This window comes from Dendrobates tinctorius, unplaced genomic scaffold (genome assembly GCF_039654945.1).
Source record: "Dendrobates tinctorius isolate UK_male_01 unplaced genomic scaffold, ASM3965494v1 ptg000043l, whole genome shotgun sequence".
Lineage (NCBI taxonomy): Eukaryota > Metazoa > Chordata > Amphibia > Anura > Dendrobatidae > Dendrobates > Dendrobates tinctorius.
The window spans coordinates 33,388,792-33,407,825 of record NW_027361711.1 but is presented as its reverse complement, the minus strand read 5'-3'; the positions used below and the strand labels follow the sequence as shown (position 1 = coordinate 33,407,825).

The 19,034-nt window shown below is 45.1% G+C and overlaps 2 protein-coding genes across 5 annotated transcripts in view; one reads left to right on the top strand and one right to left on the bottom strand.

The window, feature by feature from the left end:
• SH3RF2 (SH3 domain containing ring finger 2) overlaps window positions 1-19,034 on the top strand; it is a 301,045-nt gene that overhangs the window by 31,086 nt on the left and 250,925 nt on the right. For 3 of the 4 annotated variants that reach the window (XM_073575263.1, XM_073575262.1, XM_073575265.1), the window contains exon 2: window positions 7,851-7,959. The exons of the other annotated variant lie outside the window; for it this stretch is intronic. The gene's annotated coding sequence lies outside the window, so the exon portion shown is untranslated. The remainder of the gene's footprint in view (window positions 1-7,850; window positions 7,960-19,034) is intronic. 4 annotated transcript variants of the gene reach the window in all.
• Window positions 7,837-16,785, bottom strand: GRXCR2 (glutaredoxin and cysteine rich domain containing 2). Its single transcript, XM_073575269.1, has 3 exons — window positions 16,305-16,785; window positions 14,923-15,120; window positions 7,837-8,073 (listed from the first exon to the last, which is right to left on the bottom strand). The coding sequence occupies exons 1-3, from the start codon at window positions 16,650-16,652 to the stop codon at window positions 7,855-7,857; spliced, it is 765 nt and encodes a 254-aa protein (XP_073431370.1). The 5' UTR covers window positions 16,653-16,785; the 3' UTR covers window positions 7,837-7,854.

Below are 19,034 nucleotides of genomic sequence, written 5' to 3'. Positions count from 1 at the left end.
GAAGCTACCTCAGGACCAGTGGGCAGAAATCATCGCTCCGTTTCTGGCCCCAGGACCTACCCATGGAGCAAAGGCCAGAATACATTGTCGTCAAGGGTGAGATATTGGCACGTCATGGGGTAAATGTGTTAGTTCGGGTCCAGCGGGTACACCAGTTGGAGTTTACCCCCTCCAAGCCGGCTCGGTCCCAGTATTATGACCTGATGCACCTGTTACGTAAGTGGTTGCAGCCTGAGGTGTTGTCCCCCACGGCCATGCTGGACCGCAAGTGACTGATAAGTTTTGGAGGGCTTTGCCCCCCTCCCTCCAGACATGGGTCGGACAGGCATCCACTACTAATGCCATGCAGATGATAGACCTCATAGAAAGGTATGGGGCTACCAAAGAGCTACAGGGAGGGACTCCCCAGAAGGTAACTGGAAGGTTCCCTAAGTCTCCACCTCTGGTTCGGCGAGCGGAGCCCAGGAAGGCCGCTCAGGACTTATCTGGGGAAGTAAGGAGCCCCATAATCTGCTGGCGGTGCCAGGAACCAGGTCATATGAGAGCTGATTGCCCCACCTGGCAGAGCCCATGGACACAAACTTTGGGTACCGCCAATCTTACTATGCCGAACCAATGTGTGCAATGGGCACCCCGAAAGGTCCCAATATGGAACATTTGTGTCGGGTTGAAGTGGAATGCACCCCGGCTGTGGCCCTATTGGACTCAGGGAGTCTTGTAACCCAACTGGATACAAACCAGCGAGTATACGGGTCGGAATATAGGGGTGTTGTGTATACATGGGCACTTAAAAGACTATCCCACTGCACTAGTGGTGATAAACACATGTGGCGCCCCTGAGGGTTCAGTCGCCACAGAAGTACTACACCTCCTCCTGAGGTGTGGGACCCCACCATTCAGGTAAGGTGGAGACACCTGACCACACTCCAACACCCGCATCCCACACAACATAGTAGTGTAGCAAAGCACCTTTGGTGGCTCCCTGCTTGGAATACAAAGAGTGCTGGGAGGTGGGTGGAGCTTAGCTTGCACCAAAGAGCGGGAAAGAATTAGGACTGAGTCAATGCAGTCTGACTGAGAGACAGTCAGGAAGTCTGACTTAGGAGTTGGTGAGAGAAGATCCCCTGAGTGGGATGGATTGAAGGAGGTGCTGCAGCAGTCTTCAGTGACCTGAGGCTGCTGGCATGGGAAAGAGATATAGAAAGCCTGATTCTCCATAAGAAAGAAAGATTTGTACGGAACGTAAGGAGAAGAAGAGAACTAAGGACTACGGTTAGAGCAGAGCCCTTCCTCAAGTTCTAAGCGCATGGCCGGGGTCCGGTCCACGAGGTTGTATGGATACTAATGGTCCTGCAGCAGACACCGGAGGAATAGAAGTTGTCACCACTTTATTCCCACACAAGACTTGGGGGCACAACAGCAACGTGAGTGAGCCAGGACTTGGTAGCAAGGAGTCCCCTAAGCAGGTTACAGCTGTCTGCCGTACAAGTAGAGTTCTAAGGAACATCTGAAAGGAGGAACTTCAGTGTAACTCAGTACTGTGAGTACCTCAAATATAAGCGCTAGTGAGGAGACGTTCAGAAAAGGCACATGTTGGTGGAGTGTTGGAACTGAGTACTTCATCTTGCCTGGAGGTTGACTGGGCTCCTGACCTGGAGGACGCGGCACGGATGCGGGCACCAGTATGCTCAACAGACTGTGAGTAAAGCTTTGGAACTACATGCCCTGGTGTCCTCCGCTTATTCCGGCGCCAACCCACTCCGCACTGCTGCATCTCTGTGCTTAACATCACACTGTGCCCCTCTCCTCACTAACTCTTCATCTACACTGCCCTGGGTCTATGGCCCTACCTGTGGAGGGCCACAACATCATTGCTGCACCACCCCATCTGTCCCAGAGGATCTGTCTGCAGCGTCGGTTTAACATCTTCATTGCCGAACACCACAGGTGGCGTCATGAATCATTCACTTATAAACTTTAATCATCATCCCTTCACTCAACCCCCCCTTTTACAATGGACGCCCAGGGCCACGGACCGGGTCACCGCCGCTGTGACAACTCCCATTGAAATCCACCGGGCCCGGCTCTGAGTACCCCACGGCCCTGACCCCTTGGGGGCGATCCACACACCAGCGGGAAGGCAGTGCCACGAGGTAGGGGTGGTGACTAATCTGCATTATGAAGTGATAATTGGAAGAGACTTTCCTTTATTTTCTGTGCTGTGGCCATCTGTAGTCCCACCCACAGAGCAACTGCCGGCACCAGAGGCAACCAGGTTACATTCTCCAGAAGTAGGGCATGAACCTGGTGGCCCGGAGGAAGAAGTGCTGGCGGTAGGGGTAACCTTCCTTTCGGTAGAGGAGGCGAAGATTTCTCCCATAGAAGTATTGGCTGGAGAGGTGGAAGACTTGCCGCCGAGACCCGAGTTGTCAGACTTGAATGTAGCAGGTGACAATTTTGGTACAGCGCAACTCCGAGACCCTACTGTGGCCCGGGCCAGAGAAAATGTACTTTTTGTTAATGGGGAACCCCAACAACCTGGGGCAGCTACAGTGTTGCCACTCTTTGAGCTGAACCAAGATTTTTTATACCTAGTGGAGAAAATACGTGGGGAAATGGTAGAACAGTTACTGGTACCTCAGGCATATCGTAGGCTGTTAATGGACTTAGCGCATGCGCATGTACTTGGGGGGGCATTTGGGCCAAAAGAAAACCCTAGACTTCTGCAGCGGTTCTACTGGCTAGGGGTCCATGAAGAAGTTAAATGGTACTGTAATTCCTGTCCAGTGTACCAGGTAACCAGTCCCCAGCCTCACTTTTGGAGTTTCTTAGTGCCTTTACCAATCATAGAGGTACCCTTCGAGAGAGTGGCAATGGATCTGGTCGGGCCTCTCAATAAGTCGGCAAGGGGACACCAACAACATCTTGGTAGTTCTAGATTATGCTACCCGATATCCTGAGGCCATTTCTCTGCGCCACACATCAGCTAAGCTTATAGCAAAGGAACTCATGGGTATGTTTTCGCGGGTGGGAATTCCTCAAGAAATTTTAACAGACCAGGGAACCCCCTTTATGTCAAAAATTATGAAGGAACTCTGCCGTTTGCTAAATGTTACACAGTTGCGCACATCGATCTATCATCCCCAAACAGATGGTCTGGTAGAAAGATTCTATAAGACGTTGAAGAACATGTTAAAGATGGCAGTTTCCAAAGATGGGAAGGACTGGGATCTCTTATTACCATATTTGTTGTTTGCAGTGCGGGAGGTGCCTCAGGCATCTACGGGGTTCTCGCCCTTTGAACTATCGTATGGCAGACATCCATGGGGCTTACTCGATATAGCCAAAGAAGCCTGGGAGAACCAACCTACCCCCCACAAAAGTGTGATAGAACATGTTGCAAAAATGCAAGAAAGAATGGAGACAGTCCTACCCTTATTCCGGGAACATATGGAGGCAGCACAACAGTCACAGAGTCGGGTCTATAACCGGGAGGCTCAGGTAAGAACCTTTAGCCCTGGGGATCGGGTGTTGGTACTTGTGCCTACCGTAGATAGCAAATTTCTTGCAAGGTGGCAGGGACCCTACGAGATCATGGAAAAGGTGGGGCCAGTAGACTACAAGGTACACCAGCCAGGACGGAGGAAGCCAGAACAGGCTTACCATGTTAATTTGCTTAAACCATGGAAAGATAGAGAAAACCTTGGTGGGGTTAGTCCGCGGCCTGCGTTTCAGATGGAGGAGGCTCCATCACCTCGGGGCGAGGCAGGAGAAGCCCCACCCGCTGTCAAAATTGCAGACACTTTGTCTCTTAGACAGGTTAAGGAGGTCCAGGAGTTCATTAGCCGAAATACAGATTTTTTTGGAGCTCCCCGGATGCACCTCCCTAATCCAACATGACATTGTCACGGAGCCACAGGCCAAAGTCTGAGTAAAGCCATATCGGGTGCCAGAGGCCCGGCGACAAGCCATCTCGGAAGAGGTAAAAACTATGCTACAGTTAGGGGTCATAGAAGAGTCCCAAAGTGAGTGGGCCAGCCCAATAGTCCTAATACCCAAGCCTGATGGGTCTCTAAGATTCTGTAATGATTTTAGAAAACTTAATGACATTTCAAAGTTTGACGCCTACCCTATGCCCCGGGTTGACGAGTTGAGGCATGATATTTTACAACTCTGGACCTCACAAAAGGTTATTGGCAGGTACCCCTAACAAAGGCGGTGAAGGAAAAAACGGCTTTTGTAACACCCGAGGGGCTGTTCCAGTATAAGGTGTTATCCTTTGGGTTGCATGGCGCACCAGCAACGTTCCAGCGATTAATGGATATTGTTCTCCATGCCCATCGCCGCTATGCCTCAGCCTATCTAGATGATATTATTGTGTACAGCACCGACTGGGAAAGTCACTTAGCAAAAGTAGAGGCAGTGATAGACTCTCTGCGACAAGCAGGGCTAACTGCCAACCCAAAGAAGTGTTCCATAGGGTTGGAGGAAGCTCGGTACTCGGGTTACGTCATTGGGAGAGTTCTCAAGCTTTAAGTAAACAAAGTGGAGGCAATCCAGAACTGGACCCGTCCCCTCACAACAAAACAGGTGAAAGCTTTTTTAGGTTTGGTGGGATATTACAGGCGGTTCATTCCCAACTTTGCAACCCTGTCCGTGCCTTTAACAGATTGTTTAAAAGGGAGGAAATCTGTGATGATCCACTGGAATGATCATTTAGAGGAGGCCTTTACAAACTTAAAAGGGGTACTGTGTGGTACACCAGTCCTGAGGACTCCAAATTTCAAAAAAGAGTTCGTTGTGCAGACTGATGCCTCTGAGATAGGGCTTGGGGCCGTGCTGTCTCAGGAGGTTAACGGGGAAGAGCATCCCGTTAGTTTCCTAAGCCGGAAGCTTACCCCAGCTGAAACCAGGTTCAGTATTGTGGAGAGAGAGTGCCTGGCCATCAAGTAAGCACTGGAGTCATTGCGCTACTATTTGCTGGGGAGAACATTTCAGTTGGTGACAGATCATTCCCCTCTTACGTGGATGAGTCAAGCTAAGGAGAGGAATGCCCGGGTCACCAGGTGGTTTCTGTCCCTGCAAAATTTTAAATTTTCAGTAGAACATCGGGCAGGCAGACTGCAGGGGAATGCAGATGTCCAATCCAGAGTTCACTGTATGTCATGTGTCCACCCCCTTAGGATTGAACATAGGAGGGAGGTAGGTGGTACAGTAAAGGGTGTTTTACTGGATAGGAGATACAGTTCTCCCAGCAGGTTAATGTTTGGCCGGGCTTTTCCCTAAAGACAGGACCTGCGATGATGACATGGTCACGTGATCAGCCCATGTGATGTAAACCAAACTTGTAGGATGGGTTAAGGGCTATGTAATGGAGGTTCGTGGTTGGCACATGGTGAGTGTGTCTGGAAGTTACAGGAACTTGGCTGGACTCAGCCTGAACTTGTATACAGGATCCCCATGCTGCAGGACTATAGCAGCAAGACTCTCAACAACCCTGGGAATGGCACCTGGCGGATGCCGCGGACCTGGCAGCCGCTTAGTAAAGCCCATCCCATGCAAGGGGTGAGTCTGGGACCAGTGGTTCTCCAAGCTGGAGTATATTTATGTTTTTCCTTACTTTCTGTTAATCTGCTGTTTGCAACGTGACATTAAAGCACTGAAATTGGACTTTAAGCCTGTGTATTGTGTGTTGCCTCGTTACCGCAGCCCTGCCATTACCTACCAGAGCGAATCCCTACAATACATACAGTATGATGCCCCTACAGTACATTCACCACATACAGTATGGTGCCCCTACAGTACATTCACCACATACAGTATGATGCCCCTACTGTACATTCACCACACACAGTATGATGTCCTCACAGTACATTCACCACACACGGTATGATGCCCCTACAGTGCATTCCCCCACATATAATCTAATACCCCACATTACATCCCTCTCACACAATATAATGTCCTCACAGTATAATCTCATACACAGTATGATATCCCAATAGTATACCCCCACACAGTATGATATCCCCATAGTATACCCCCACACAGTATGATATCCCCATAGTATACCCACACAGTATGATATCCCAATAGTATACCCCCGCACAGTATGATATCCCCATAGTATACCCCCACACAGTATGATATCCCCATAGTATACCCACACAGTATGATATCCCAATAGTATACCCCCGCACAGTATGATATCCCCATAGTATACCCCCACACAGTATGATATCCCCATAGTATACCCACACAGTATGATATCCCAATAGTATACCCCCGCACAGTATGATATCCCCATAGTATACCCCCACACAGTATGATATCCCCATAGTATACCCACACAGTATGATATCCCAATAGTATACCCCCGCACAGTATGATATCCCCATAGTATACCCCCACACAGTATGATGCTACCACAGTATATTTCCCTGCACACACAGTATTATGCCCACACTCTATACTCCTCACCGACAGTATAGTGTCCCCCAATGTACGTTCGCCCACTCTGTGTGATGCCCCCACAGTCCCCTACACACATTAAACTAGCATCTCCACACAGACACTGCATAGCCCCCACTAGCAGGTGCTCTCAGTGTCAGTGTGCTGTTATCTCTATCTCCTGACTGTGGCAGCTGCCCAATGAACCAGATAGAAAGCAGGGATACATCATACCCACCCACATTGACACAGTGTGTGCACATGGTCACAGTGTAAGTGTAGAGGTGCTAACATACAGTCACTGTGTGGACATCATGCTACTCGGCTCCAGTAGTGTCAGTTCCAAGGTGCAAGGCCTGGGATTCAATTTGGGTAGTCAGGCTGGAAGGCCTGTTTCACACTTCCTTTTTTTTTTTTTTTGTTCAATTGCAACCCGCTAAAGATGTGAAAAACGGATCCGTTTCCATTGTGACACCAATGTATGCCACAGGACCGTCTTTTTTTACGGATCCGCTGAAGCAGGAAAGGTTCGGAAATTTAAAGCAACCGCGTCCTTGAAAAGGAGATGAGAGAGACGGATCCGTTTTTTTCTAAAAGTGGCGGATTTTGACTGACGTCAAAAAACGGAAATGTGAAACCGGCCTAAGGCCCCCCTTCACATGTACGTGTTGCATATGTTTTCATGAATACCACATGTACCCATTGCAACCTATTGTGATCTTCAGATTCCTGTGTTTTCTCACGGATCATGTGATGTACACGGACACATGTACATTTTTTTCCTGCAGTACAGGTGACAAGGGGAAAAGTAAGCCTATGGATCCGTGAAAAACACATTCAGCACATGGATGGCATCAGTGTATACAGTCCGTGTGCTGTATGTGTAACATTGCAAAGTATGGGAGAAATGTGGTCATTTTAATTCTTTATCTACTGTATACCTGAAAAACACATGTGTCACACTGATAGAAAATACTGATGACACCGGTTCCGATTTTTCACGTACGTGTTTTATACGGACGTGTGAAGGGAGCCTTAGGGGGATGTGTGGCATATTGATGGAGGGAGTGCACTGAGACCTTGGCTCCACTAAGGATGCACTAAAGACCCCTCACTTACATATGCAGTAAAACTGTTTTTTGTGCAATGAAAGCTAGTAATTCTATACTGCAGGTATTAGTTTCATAGGGGCCCCTACAGGAATTTATAAGTAGTGTCATTTGATTTTTGGGAGTAACAGACTCCTTGCAATTGTTTTTAGTTCCCTAAACAAGTGGCCAGGCATTTCCTACATTTCTATACAATAAGACGAGGACAGTGAATGATTGTACGTCACCTGTAAAAGAAAGATTTTTATTTGTATAGCTAATACTTTCTATCCTTCTATGACCACTTTACAGGTTTTTATGGACGAGGAGATACTGGTCGTCCAAAATCTTCTGTTTCGTCAGTGCACATCTGGCAAGCCTGTAAGCCATTCTTATCACAAGCCGGACAGCGGAGAGCACGGTAAGACTCTTTAAAACGGTTGGCTAACATTGAAAACTTGCTCCCATGACATAAAGAACAAGGTGCACATCCCGAGCCCTTGCACTGTGAGCATTCTTGGGCCTCCTCTTCTTCCTGAAATGTAGTTAAGGTACAATGTGAATGACAATATCCTACCGGCCGGTCCTACCAAGATTATAGTTATTGTAATGTTACACCAGAATCAGTAGCCAAAAAAGAAAAATTGAGAAATATATTTCATTTTAGCATGGACTTAACTGCAGAAGGTGAAGCCTGACACCATCACTGGCCAGGCATTTCCTTTATGTGGTCCCAGTTAATTAAAAAAAAAAGGATGTTAGCCATACCAGTTACTAGAAAGGAGGTTTTAGGCCCAGCGTTCCTCTTTGCTCCACAATTGTGGTAAGAAGAACTTTGAATGGAGCATTGATCAAAAATGTGCCCTGCCAGTCATCTACTCAGTGTCTCTGGGGCTACCAGAAACAGAGGAGCGCTGTGCTTAGCTGTTTCCATCAGCTCCCGACACCTTGAATGGTATGGCAGGATGCAATTATTACCATTGTTTCATTAAATCTTCTCCTTACTGATGTTGTGCTGTGAAAAAGAACAGGGTCTCGGGACCACTAAATCAGTGGTGTGTTTTCCAGTGGTCAGACTTTTATAACCTGTCCTGTGAATAGGTGATAAATGTACTTCAAAGGACTATTCCTATGTCAGCACTGTACATGCAGCAGTGCAATCTTGGCATGGCCAAACATTTAAGTACAACTTCTTGTATTCCCTCTATCTCCTCACCTCTCTTCTTTGATTGATAGCTCTGGCTTTATAGTCAGAGAAGGGCAGAGATAGATGGAAAACAAGTTGATGGGTAGGGGCAGTGAACTGTTTGGCCACGCCAAGGGTGCACCAAGCTCCCGTACTTGGTTTCAACAGTTATTCTGTTTTGACTGATTCCATCACTCCACTGCATTTTTCTTTGTCTGAGAGAATCAGCCTAAGGCTAGTTTCACATTAGCGTTTATGGCCGCAGCGTCGGGCAGCGAACGGCCGCCGCTAAGCCCCGCCCCCTGCCGCGCCTCCGCCGGTAGCTCCGCCTACGGACGCAAGACGCTGCATGCATCCCCTATCTTTAGCACTGGGGACACAGGCCATGCGCAGTATGCGTTTGGCGGCGCATGCGTCCTTTTGACACTGCGCTGACCAGAGCCAAACGCAACAGGTTGCAATTTGGTGCGCTCGGCGCAGCGTCAAAAGGACGCATGCGCCGCCAAACGCATGCAGCGTCCTGCGTCCGTAGGCGGAGCTACCGGCGAAGGCTCGGCATGGGGCGGGGCTTAGTGGCAGCCGTGCGCAGCCCGACGCTGTGGCCGTAAACGCTAATGTGAAACTAGCCTAATTATGCTAATCACACTCTGATCACTTTCTAAGTTTGATCAGAGTTTGAGCACAGTATGATCTGACTTTCTCAGATGAGAAGGAAAAAAATGTCTCCATCGTCTCCAATCTCAGTCCATTAAAATCAGACTGCATTCAGATGTCATCCAAGTGCAGTCCAAATTTTTTCCAAAGACTCATTGACTTGTATGGCAGAGAGCGATCCAAATATCGGATGCAAATCGGGTACTCTGATATTTTTATTTTTTTTTTCCTCTGATATGCTCTGTCTCAGTAAAAAAAATCGGACATGTGGCAAAGGCCGAGGGTATACCTTTTTTGTAATTCATTTTTTCAACTAGTACAAATTAAAGAATTCTTTTGCAGTGCATCTCTAACGCATATTGGCGGTAGTTTGAGGAAATTTTACCTTGCCCTCATGACAAAGATGGAAAAGCATACATGGAAAGTCATCTCTTTCTAAGTTAGTTTGTATACACTGTGTTCCAAATTATTATACAAATTGGATTTAAGTGTCATAAAGATGTAATTTTTTGTTTTTCAAATAAACTCATAGATGCTATTGTGTATCAGGGCTCTTTGGATCACTGAAATCAATCTCAAATGCCTGTGATAATTAGTTTACCAGGTGAGCCCAATTAAAGGAAAACTACTTAAGAATGATGTTCCACATTATTAAGCAGGGCACAGGTTTCAAGGAATTTAGGAAAGAAAAAGGATCTCTCTGCTGCTGAAAAGCATCAAATAGTGCAATGCCTTGGTCAAGAGATGAAAACATTAGATATTTCCCAAAAACTTAAACGTGATCATCGTACTGTTAAGAGATTTGTGGTTGATTCTGAGCACAGACATGTTTGTGCTGATAAAGGCAGAATGAGGAAGGTTTCTGCCAGGCAAGTTCATAGGATTAAGAGAGCAGCTGCTAAAAAGCCATTACAAACCTTCAAACAGATATTTAAAGCTGCTGGTGCCTCTGGAGTCCCTCGAACCTCAAGGTGTAGGATCCTTCAAAGGCTTGCTGTGGTGCATAAATCTACTATTCGGCCACTCCTAAACAGTGTTCACAAGCAGCAATGGTTGCAGTGGGCCCATACATACATGAAGACTAATTTTCAAACAGTCTTGTATACTGATGAGTGTCGAGCAACCCTGGATGGTCCAGATGGATGGAGTAGTGGATGGCCACTATGTCCCAACAAGGCTGCGACGTCAGCAAGGAGGTGGAGGAGTCATGTTTTGGGCTGGAATCATGGGGAAACAGCTGGTAGGGCTCTTTAAGGTTCCTGAAGGTGTGAAAATGACCTCTGCAAAGTATATAGAGTTTCTGATTGACAGCTGTCTTCCATGGTATAAAAAGCAGAAATGTGCCTTCAGGAGCAAAATCCTCTTCATGCATGACACTGCACCATGTCATGCTGCAAAGAATACCTCTGAGTCATTGACTGCTATGGACATAAAAGGAGATAAACTCATGGTGTGGCCACCATCTTTCCCTGACCTCAACCCTATAGAGAACCTTTGGAGTATCATCAAACAAAAGATCTATGATCGTGGAAGGCAGTTCACATCAAAACAGCAGCTCTGGGAGGCTATTCTTACTTCATGCAAAGAAATACAAGCAGAAACTCTCCAAAAAACTCACAAGTTCAATGGATGCAAGAATTGTGAAGGTGATATCAAAGAAGGGTTCCTATGTTAACGTGTAACTTGGCCTGTTAGGATGTTTTGGAGTTAAATAGCTTTTTGTTCTGTGAATGTGACCTCCTAATGCTGCAAATTCCACAAATGAGCATTTTCAGTTCTTTAAAACATATCAAATGTTTAGAAATTCTACTGTGCATAATAATTTGGAACAGTGCAATTTGAGTTTTTAGTCATTTTGGAGATTATACTGTTATCATTGGGAGGTTTCTTCAATAAAATTCGGTGTATACTCTAACGGGTGATGACTTTTATTAGACTAACTGTCATTTGTACCGACTATTTAGGAAAATCAGAGAAAAATATAATTTGCATAATAATTTGGAACATAGTGTATGTCAAATAAACAGCTCTGTACACACATTTAGCTCTCCATCACAGTCAGCATTATGTAAATTCTTAGGCTATATGCACACGGTGCGGATTCTGCTGCGGATCCGCAGCGTTTCAGGAGCTGCGGGTCCGCACCAGATTTAGGCGCGTTGTACAGTACCATTGTTTTCAATGGTAACCTAAAAAACGCTGTGCACATGCTGCGGATTTTTCTGCGCGGATTTGCTGCGGGTTCAAATCCGCAGCATGTCAATTCTTTGTGCGGAATCCGCTGCAGTTTCACACCTTCTCCATTGTAGAGGTGTGAAACCACAGGGCTAAACCGCAGGCTAATCCGCAGGTAAACTGTAGGTCTTTTGACCTGAGATTTTACCTGCGGATTTTTACAAAAAAATCCGCAGGACCAAAATCTACCTGTGCACATAGCCTTACTGTGGCAGGTCGGCTCACTCAGCTGCTCCCCGAGGTAGATACTGGAACACTTGGTATTAAAGTCTCTGGGTGGTTCATTGCTTCATAAACCACAAAGCAAAGTAATAACACAATTAACAGCCTTTCTGGCACAAAGGAAAATAAAAAGTCCATACAAACAGTCCTTCCCAGTATGGCTCCAGCCCTCTGGGATACAACACACTTCAACTCCCACCGGTGCTTGCGTCTTGAGACTTCCTTCCTCCAAACAAATAATAGAGAAAAAAACAGTCACTGGACATTTAACTCTGCCAGCCATACCTTTGAGGTAGAGATATGGTGAGTAGGCATCCCGCCCATCTCTCACCTACTCACCAAAAATCCAGACCCTTGTATTGACTTGTTTAACCCGTTCAGCACATAGCATGCTGGAGAGAAACGTATGGGTTTTAGATCACGGAAGAAGGCAATCTTCGTGATACATATCTCCCCTCACACACAGCGCCAGTGAGCTTGTCACATTACAAAATCAAAGTTTGGACCAGCTAATGCTCTTCGAATCCTTGCACACCATGATACAAGAGCAATCTCCCCTTAATTTGGGAGATATCAGATCCTGTAGGACACTGTTCCTGAACAGAGAGTACTAAATTACTTACCCCATAAATACTTGTTCCTGCCTATCCTAGAGGTTTTGGGATTGCCCTACATTGAATGTTTGGTGATAACATCCTGATTAGTGTAGGTCCAACACTATGAACCCTATTGATCCGAAGATTGGGGCTCTGAATTGAAATGAGTTTTCCATCTGAATAGATCTGTACTATTTCCATCAGTCCCATGGTTAATAAATGGAGCAGCGGCATGCATGCATGCATGTCCACCACTGCATACCACCGTGATATTTCAGAAACCCAATGTATGGATCGGTGTGGTCTCAGCAGTGGGATCCTCACCATCTAAACCAATCAGCTATTCTGTTGATAGGCGATGACATTTAATTTTGGAAATTAGCATGTGTTAATTTTATAAGGTAGCTGTACAAGAGGTTTTTTATGCTAAAACTATTTTTTAACAGATTCCTTTTGGGGTACACCTAGCTTTCAGATTAAAAATACTATATTGTAAAAAATTTGAACTTGTGATCATCTGTATAATGTGTTGCAGGACTGCTATAATGCTATATATATTGTTGTGGTGTCTATGGAGGGAGAGCAGAGGGCATCTGCTTCTTCTGTCAAACAAAAAATGTATGATATCATTTTGCATGCTTATCCAGTGTCAGTGCTCAGATGCAGACTCCCAAAATGACATGGCACAGCATTTGCTGTCAGCTTCATAGACATAGCAATCACTGAAAGGTTGTCACGGGTTTGCTACGACAGAGAGGAGCCAGAAGACTGCGGTATCTGATTTCTCCTACTCCTGCATTGTTAAGAAGCACTTCATATTAAATGGTGCAAGTTTCTTTTAGCAGTGCAGGGGTTAATCTGCTCAGTTGAGAGCTCTTGGAAGCTTTCCTGCATTAAGGCTCTCAGGTGTTCACTGTTGGTCACTCCCCTCTTCCTATATATTCTGGACCCTGGCAAGCACTAATTACCAGAGATAGCTTCATGGTTAGGAGATGGTGGTTTGTTGTTTGAGAATGCTTTTGGTGAATTTATCTGAGGCTGTTGCTGGGTTCTTGTGTGCTAATTCCCTTCCTTCTCCTACTTTGGTTTTACCCCATCCTCCACTCCCTGGTGTTTACCGCTGTATATTTGTTTGATTGATATTTCCATTTTTTCCTTTTTGTATTACCTTTTTAGTCTGGTTAGTGTATTATGGTACACTACAACTCCCCTCTTTCCTGGGTGGGAGAAGGGTGCATACTGAGGGTGATTCCAGGAGCTAATGCAAGGTACATGGCCATGGCGTCTTCACCATCAGAAAGTAATCCAGGGAACAGGGTGAGCTAGGGTGCCCCTAGTGTTAGGGACAGTGAAGGAGCCCCTGGTCCCGGGTCACCCGACAACATAGTAGTGACAAATGTACTGGCTTTATTATGGCAAATAGAAGGATGTGATGGTGCACCAAATCATAGACGACGCCAAGGGTGCACCAAAGCTCCATCATTTGTATATCAGATAAAAGTTCATTTTAAATAAAGCATTAAGTTAAACTATACATGCCAATTATGATTTAAATAGTGGATAGGTCTCCTATATAAATATAGGCAGTTTAATTGTTATCTTGGGGTCACAGACTCCCTTTAAAGGGCACCTGTTTTTCCCATATAAAGTAGGGCCAGCACCTGCACGCCCTCATCTACAGCATTCTAGAATGCTGTGTTCATGTCCACAATGCACTAGTTTTTATTGAACTCCCCTATGGCACAATCCGGTCCGATGAGTGTCGCTGGCCTTGGTCTGGTTTCTCCTCTCTTTTTGCAATCGCCATCCTCCTCCCTGCTTCTTGTGTAAGTTTGGTCCTACGTCATCCATGCAGTGTTCCCCTTCGTGCTCCTGCACAGGCGTACTTCTCTCTGCCCTGCTGAGGGCAGAGCAAAGGACTGTAATGCACATATATGGGGAAAGGGAAAAGAGCTCTGGTGCATGCGCAGAACAGTACTTTGCTCTACCTTCGGCAGGGCAAAGAGGTGCGCCTGCACAGGAGGACATTTTACATGGGGGAAAACCAGGGCTGTGTAGTCAGTAAGCCAAACCTCTGACTCAGACTCCTCAATTTCTCTGACTTTCGACTCCAACTCCGATTCCACGACTCTGACTCCACAGCAATGCCTCATTACTGAGCATGTACATAAAGTGCAGCCCAGTTTCATCTCAACTAAGAGCTTAGATCAAGAACAGACATCTATAGGACATTTCAGAACTTTCCCAAATTCTTATGAAAACATTTACATCACTTCCTGCACTAAACTACTAAACCCAATTTATTCTATATTTTAGGAGTCACCAAAATGGACTACGAGTCCGACTCCACAGCCCTGGGAAAAACCCGGTGGCAGGATCCCGTTAAATATATATTTATTTTATAAATCTAAGCCACACAGAGGTAAACAGGTAAAACAGCAGTTTTAGTGTAACGTTGGTGTTAGCAGTTTGCCTCTTTCCTATTTCTTACCTGGGTGGGCTGTTGTACCAGACTGTTCTCACAGCTCTTAATAGCTGTATGACATAAATCTCTCTGACCCGCTCGCTGTCCTTCTCTAGGCGACCATTTTGTATCTTCTATCACTTCTGTGTTGATAACTGGAGTTTTTATAATCTTTAAATTGCTGGTGTAAATTATGATCTTGCCAAAGTCTATTATATCAGAGGTCTGGAAGATATTCACGGTAAAGCAGTTATAGCATAAAGTAGATTTCAGTATCATTCCAATCACTGTGCACATCCATATTGGTTTTCCCATTTCCCATTGTCTTAATTATTTGCAGCTTTAGCCCCATGTGTAAGATGTGAAATGGCTCTTCAGGATGACCACAAGATTAAGACTTGTACTATGATAACCCTGTATTGAGATGCCAGTCTCTCTTGCTAAGAAATATAGACATACCAATAGTGGGTTAGCAATAGTCATTACATCTTGAAAAACCACTGCAAAAAAGCAGCTAAAACCGCAGTTTACTGTACACATGGTTTTACTGAGAGAATATTTATTAACACAAAATATGCACAGCAGTCAACGCATTGTGCAGTTGTAAAGTGATATCACATATGTGAATTATTTATCCTTTACACCCAAAACCGGCAATAATTACAATGCATTATAATACTGAGGATCACTCTAAAGTCGCTCTTTGCAAGCTGTTGGGACAACTCTACATTAAAGGGGTTTTCCCACAAAAAAAGTTTATTTTAATAAATAGATCATTGAATAATAGCAAGTTCCACAATTTGATGTGTTAAAATGTTCCTGTGCTGAGATAATCTTATAATGTGCCCCTGCTGTGTACTGTGTAATGGCTGTGTCTGACCCTGCAGAGCTGCTCCAGTTTATGGTCAGCACATACCACAGCTCCTCGCTAGAGGGGGGTAAGCATATTATTCCAAGATCTGTTAACTAAAATCTACCTTGTTTGTTGGGCAACATCTTCAAGCTTCTGGTTAGATTAAATTTGCCAAGTGTGCATGTTTGGCTGCCTGGTTGCCACTTTGCCTATGGCAAAAGACAGCTCAGGTGTAACTTCTCTACTAAGTTAAAAATTATCATAATATGCTTTGGTTTCTGCCACCCACACTAGGCACATTTGATAAAAAGGATCAACACTTTAAATGAATGTCAGATCGCTGTACCCTAATATTGAGAAACCGATTGCTCTGAAATATATGTAACTCCAGCTTCTGCATAAAGCTGTATTAAAACATTAAAGTACATTCATATCAGTTAAAAAAAAAAATCACATCAAAATCAGTGGAGAACTCCGTGGGAAACAGCAAATATGTTTCAAGGATTTAAAGAGAGCCACCAATGTAAAGAATCAAAACCACAGCTAAAGCACTTACACTCTTGCCCACTCCATGGCATCCAGAAAACATGGGGTCTCCAGCTAATCTGTACGAGGTGCCATCTCTGAAAACACTTATTCTCTGAGCCGTCAGACGGGCTGTTGGGTAGAATTTTGAATGTGTTTCTCCATGGTGGTAATAATGTTCAGGGGATTCAAAACTATCATGTAAGAAACTGTGTGGATACTCTTCATCCGGGGACTCCAGTTCTTGGCCGTCCTCAAATACCTGTTTCAGCACCCGTCCACTATATGCTGAGGAGATCTTAAACCTCACCTTCCGAGGTCTGTCTTCATACCTTTGGCTTATCTTTCTTTGCAGTTCATCCATAGGTGGCTGTAGCATCTTGCGCTATTCCTTTATTTCATCTAAAGGCTAAACACTGTGTGTCGGTGTACCTTTCTGTGCACTTTGTCTTCATCCATTTCTGCTAGTGATAAATAATGCATAAAAGGCCTAAGATCTTCTCATGTAACCTCATCCAACACCACCTTATTAATCATTAATATCTACTCATGAAAAGAGTAATCATATATATGGGGTGACAACTACATCACCTCAGCTTCCACATCCTTGATGTGACTCAGACTGCAAACAGATCAAAGTCACCAGGCCGGATATGAAATGTAGACTTCATTTACACCCTTATTCTCTCTTTCTGTATGGTTTATAAGTTTTATGCTATGATTACTAAATCAATATCTTTGGAATGGCTGGGCTGATGATTATAACATGAGTCGAGTAGAATTTAAGTTCTTTTCAACCATTTTACATTTTGTGATTGTACTCGGTACTACTATCCACTATTACTTCCATAGGATGTGTACCTCACAGAGCCCAGATGTTGCTCTACAAGGTAAGTACACTCATGGTACAATTTGTGTAAAGTGCAAAAATGGATCCCCATTACTGGATTTAATAAGAAAAAAACAGATCCTTTACAAATGAATCATTTCCCATAGACTTCAATGTTAAAAAAGCATATCCAGCAGAGATCAGTTATTTAAAAATGGACTAAAAATTTGTGTCTGCACAACCTGCCAACAGATTGCTGCTGGATCCGTTGTAAGGCCGGGATCACACACAGCGAGATACGGCCGAGTCTCACAGGTTAAAACCAAGCTCTGGCGCCGGCACTCTGGAGCGGAGCATGCAGCCGCACAGCAATACATGGAGCTGCACGCTCCGCTCCGGAGTGCCGGTGCCAGAGCTTTGTTTTAACCTGCGAGACTCGGCCGTATCTCGCTGTAGTGTGACTCCGGCCTAACTGATCACTACTGGACATGTCAACATTAGCCTTAGACTGGAGCAATGTTTGACCACTGCTCCATTTATTTCCTATAAGGCTGTTGAACGCTGAATTTTCTTTTTCTGGCAGCCCCACAGAGGATGAATGGAGCTGTTGCCAGATATCTGACCTCCCACTAAATTTTGAAATGTGGGTTAAAATTCTTCCATCAGTGAAGGTCCCAGAGGTCAGATCCCCACCGATCAATATGTTATCACCTGTTCTGTGGATAGGTGATAACTTGTTTTCACTAAAGAACCCCTTTAATGCAAACTACAACAATTGTAAATCATAGTTGTGGTCTGGGCATAGTGGATATGAAAGTGTCACCTGTTGTGAACTCCCTTGCTTGGATTTCTGAGCCGAAGCTCCTTCTGCTCACTCAAGGTGGTTACTGAGAGAAGTGGAGCTGGCCAGGTGGAAGGAGGTTCTCCACCTGACGATGATAATTGGAAATCTGTGATTGCTGGCTGGGAGCATATAATGGAGCTGGCTGCTCTTGAAGGTTGCTGGTGATTTTTTTCCTCGGTGTGCATTTGGGGCTCTTTGTCCCCTGCCTGATCTTCATGTTCAGCTAAGTGATTCTTCTGCTAATCCTTTGCATTTAATCTGGTTGTGTCTTTTTTTGCTTTCTATTTTGCTGTTAGGGTTCAGCATACTCCCTGCTGGGGGCAGCGCGGGGCCCTGCTTCATATGTTGCAGCTTGTTCAGTTTCCTGTTATGTTAGTATCTTTTTGCTTGCTTACAGTTTTATACCAGAGTGCTGATCTAGCGGGGTTGAGATCATGTGATCTCAGGTTTTTTTTGTATATCAGAAGTGTTGGACTTTTTCAGGGTTTTGTGCTTGATTGCAGACAGTATCTTTTTCTGTCCCGTCTAGACAGCTTGGGCCCCACCGTTTGCTCAGTCTGTTCTCTGCCTGTGTTTGTGTCTCATCTTGTCTCACTAACAATATATGATTGGGGGCTGTCTATTCCTTTGGGGATCTGCCCCGGGGCAGTTTAGGTTTCATCTTTCTGTCTTTAGGCTTAGTTAGTCCTCCGGCTATGACGAAGCGTCTAGGGCATCGTAGGAACGCTCCACGGCTACTGCTAGTTGTGCGGATAGGATCAGGGGTCTGCAATCCGCTAAGTTACCAACCTCTCTGGTCTTCTGGTGGCTTAGCCTGTTCCTGTCATCCTCCTCGGTGACCCATTCATAACAGCCACCTGTATTTTACAGTAGACATTCCACTCTAACAGAGATAAAGCCTAAAAGTTATTTGCATATGTAGTGACCAGAAAAAACATTACTAATATATGATTGCATTGGTGTCAACAGTTTTCTGTTTTGCTTTGTTTTGTGGCAGGTAAATTACTTATTATGCTGCCCTCTTCTACCTTGTTTTGGTATTACAACTTGTAGTACTATGCTGCCCTCTTCTGCTTTAGTTTGGCATT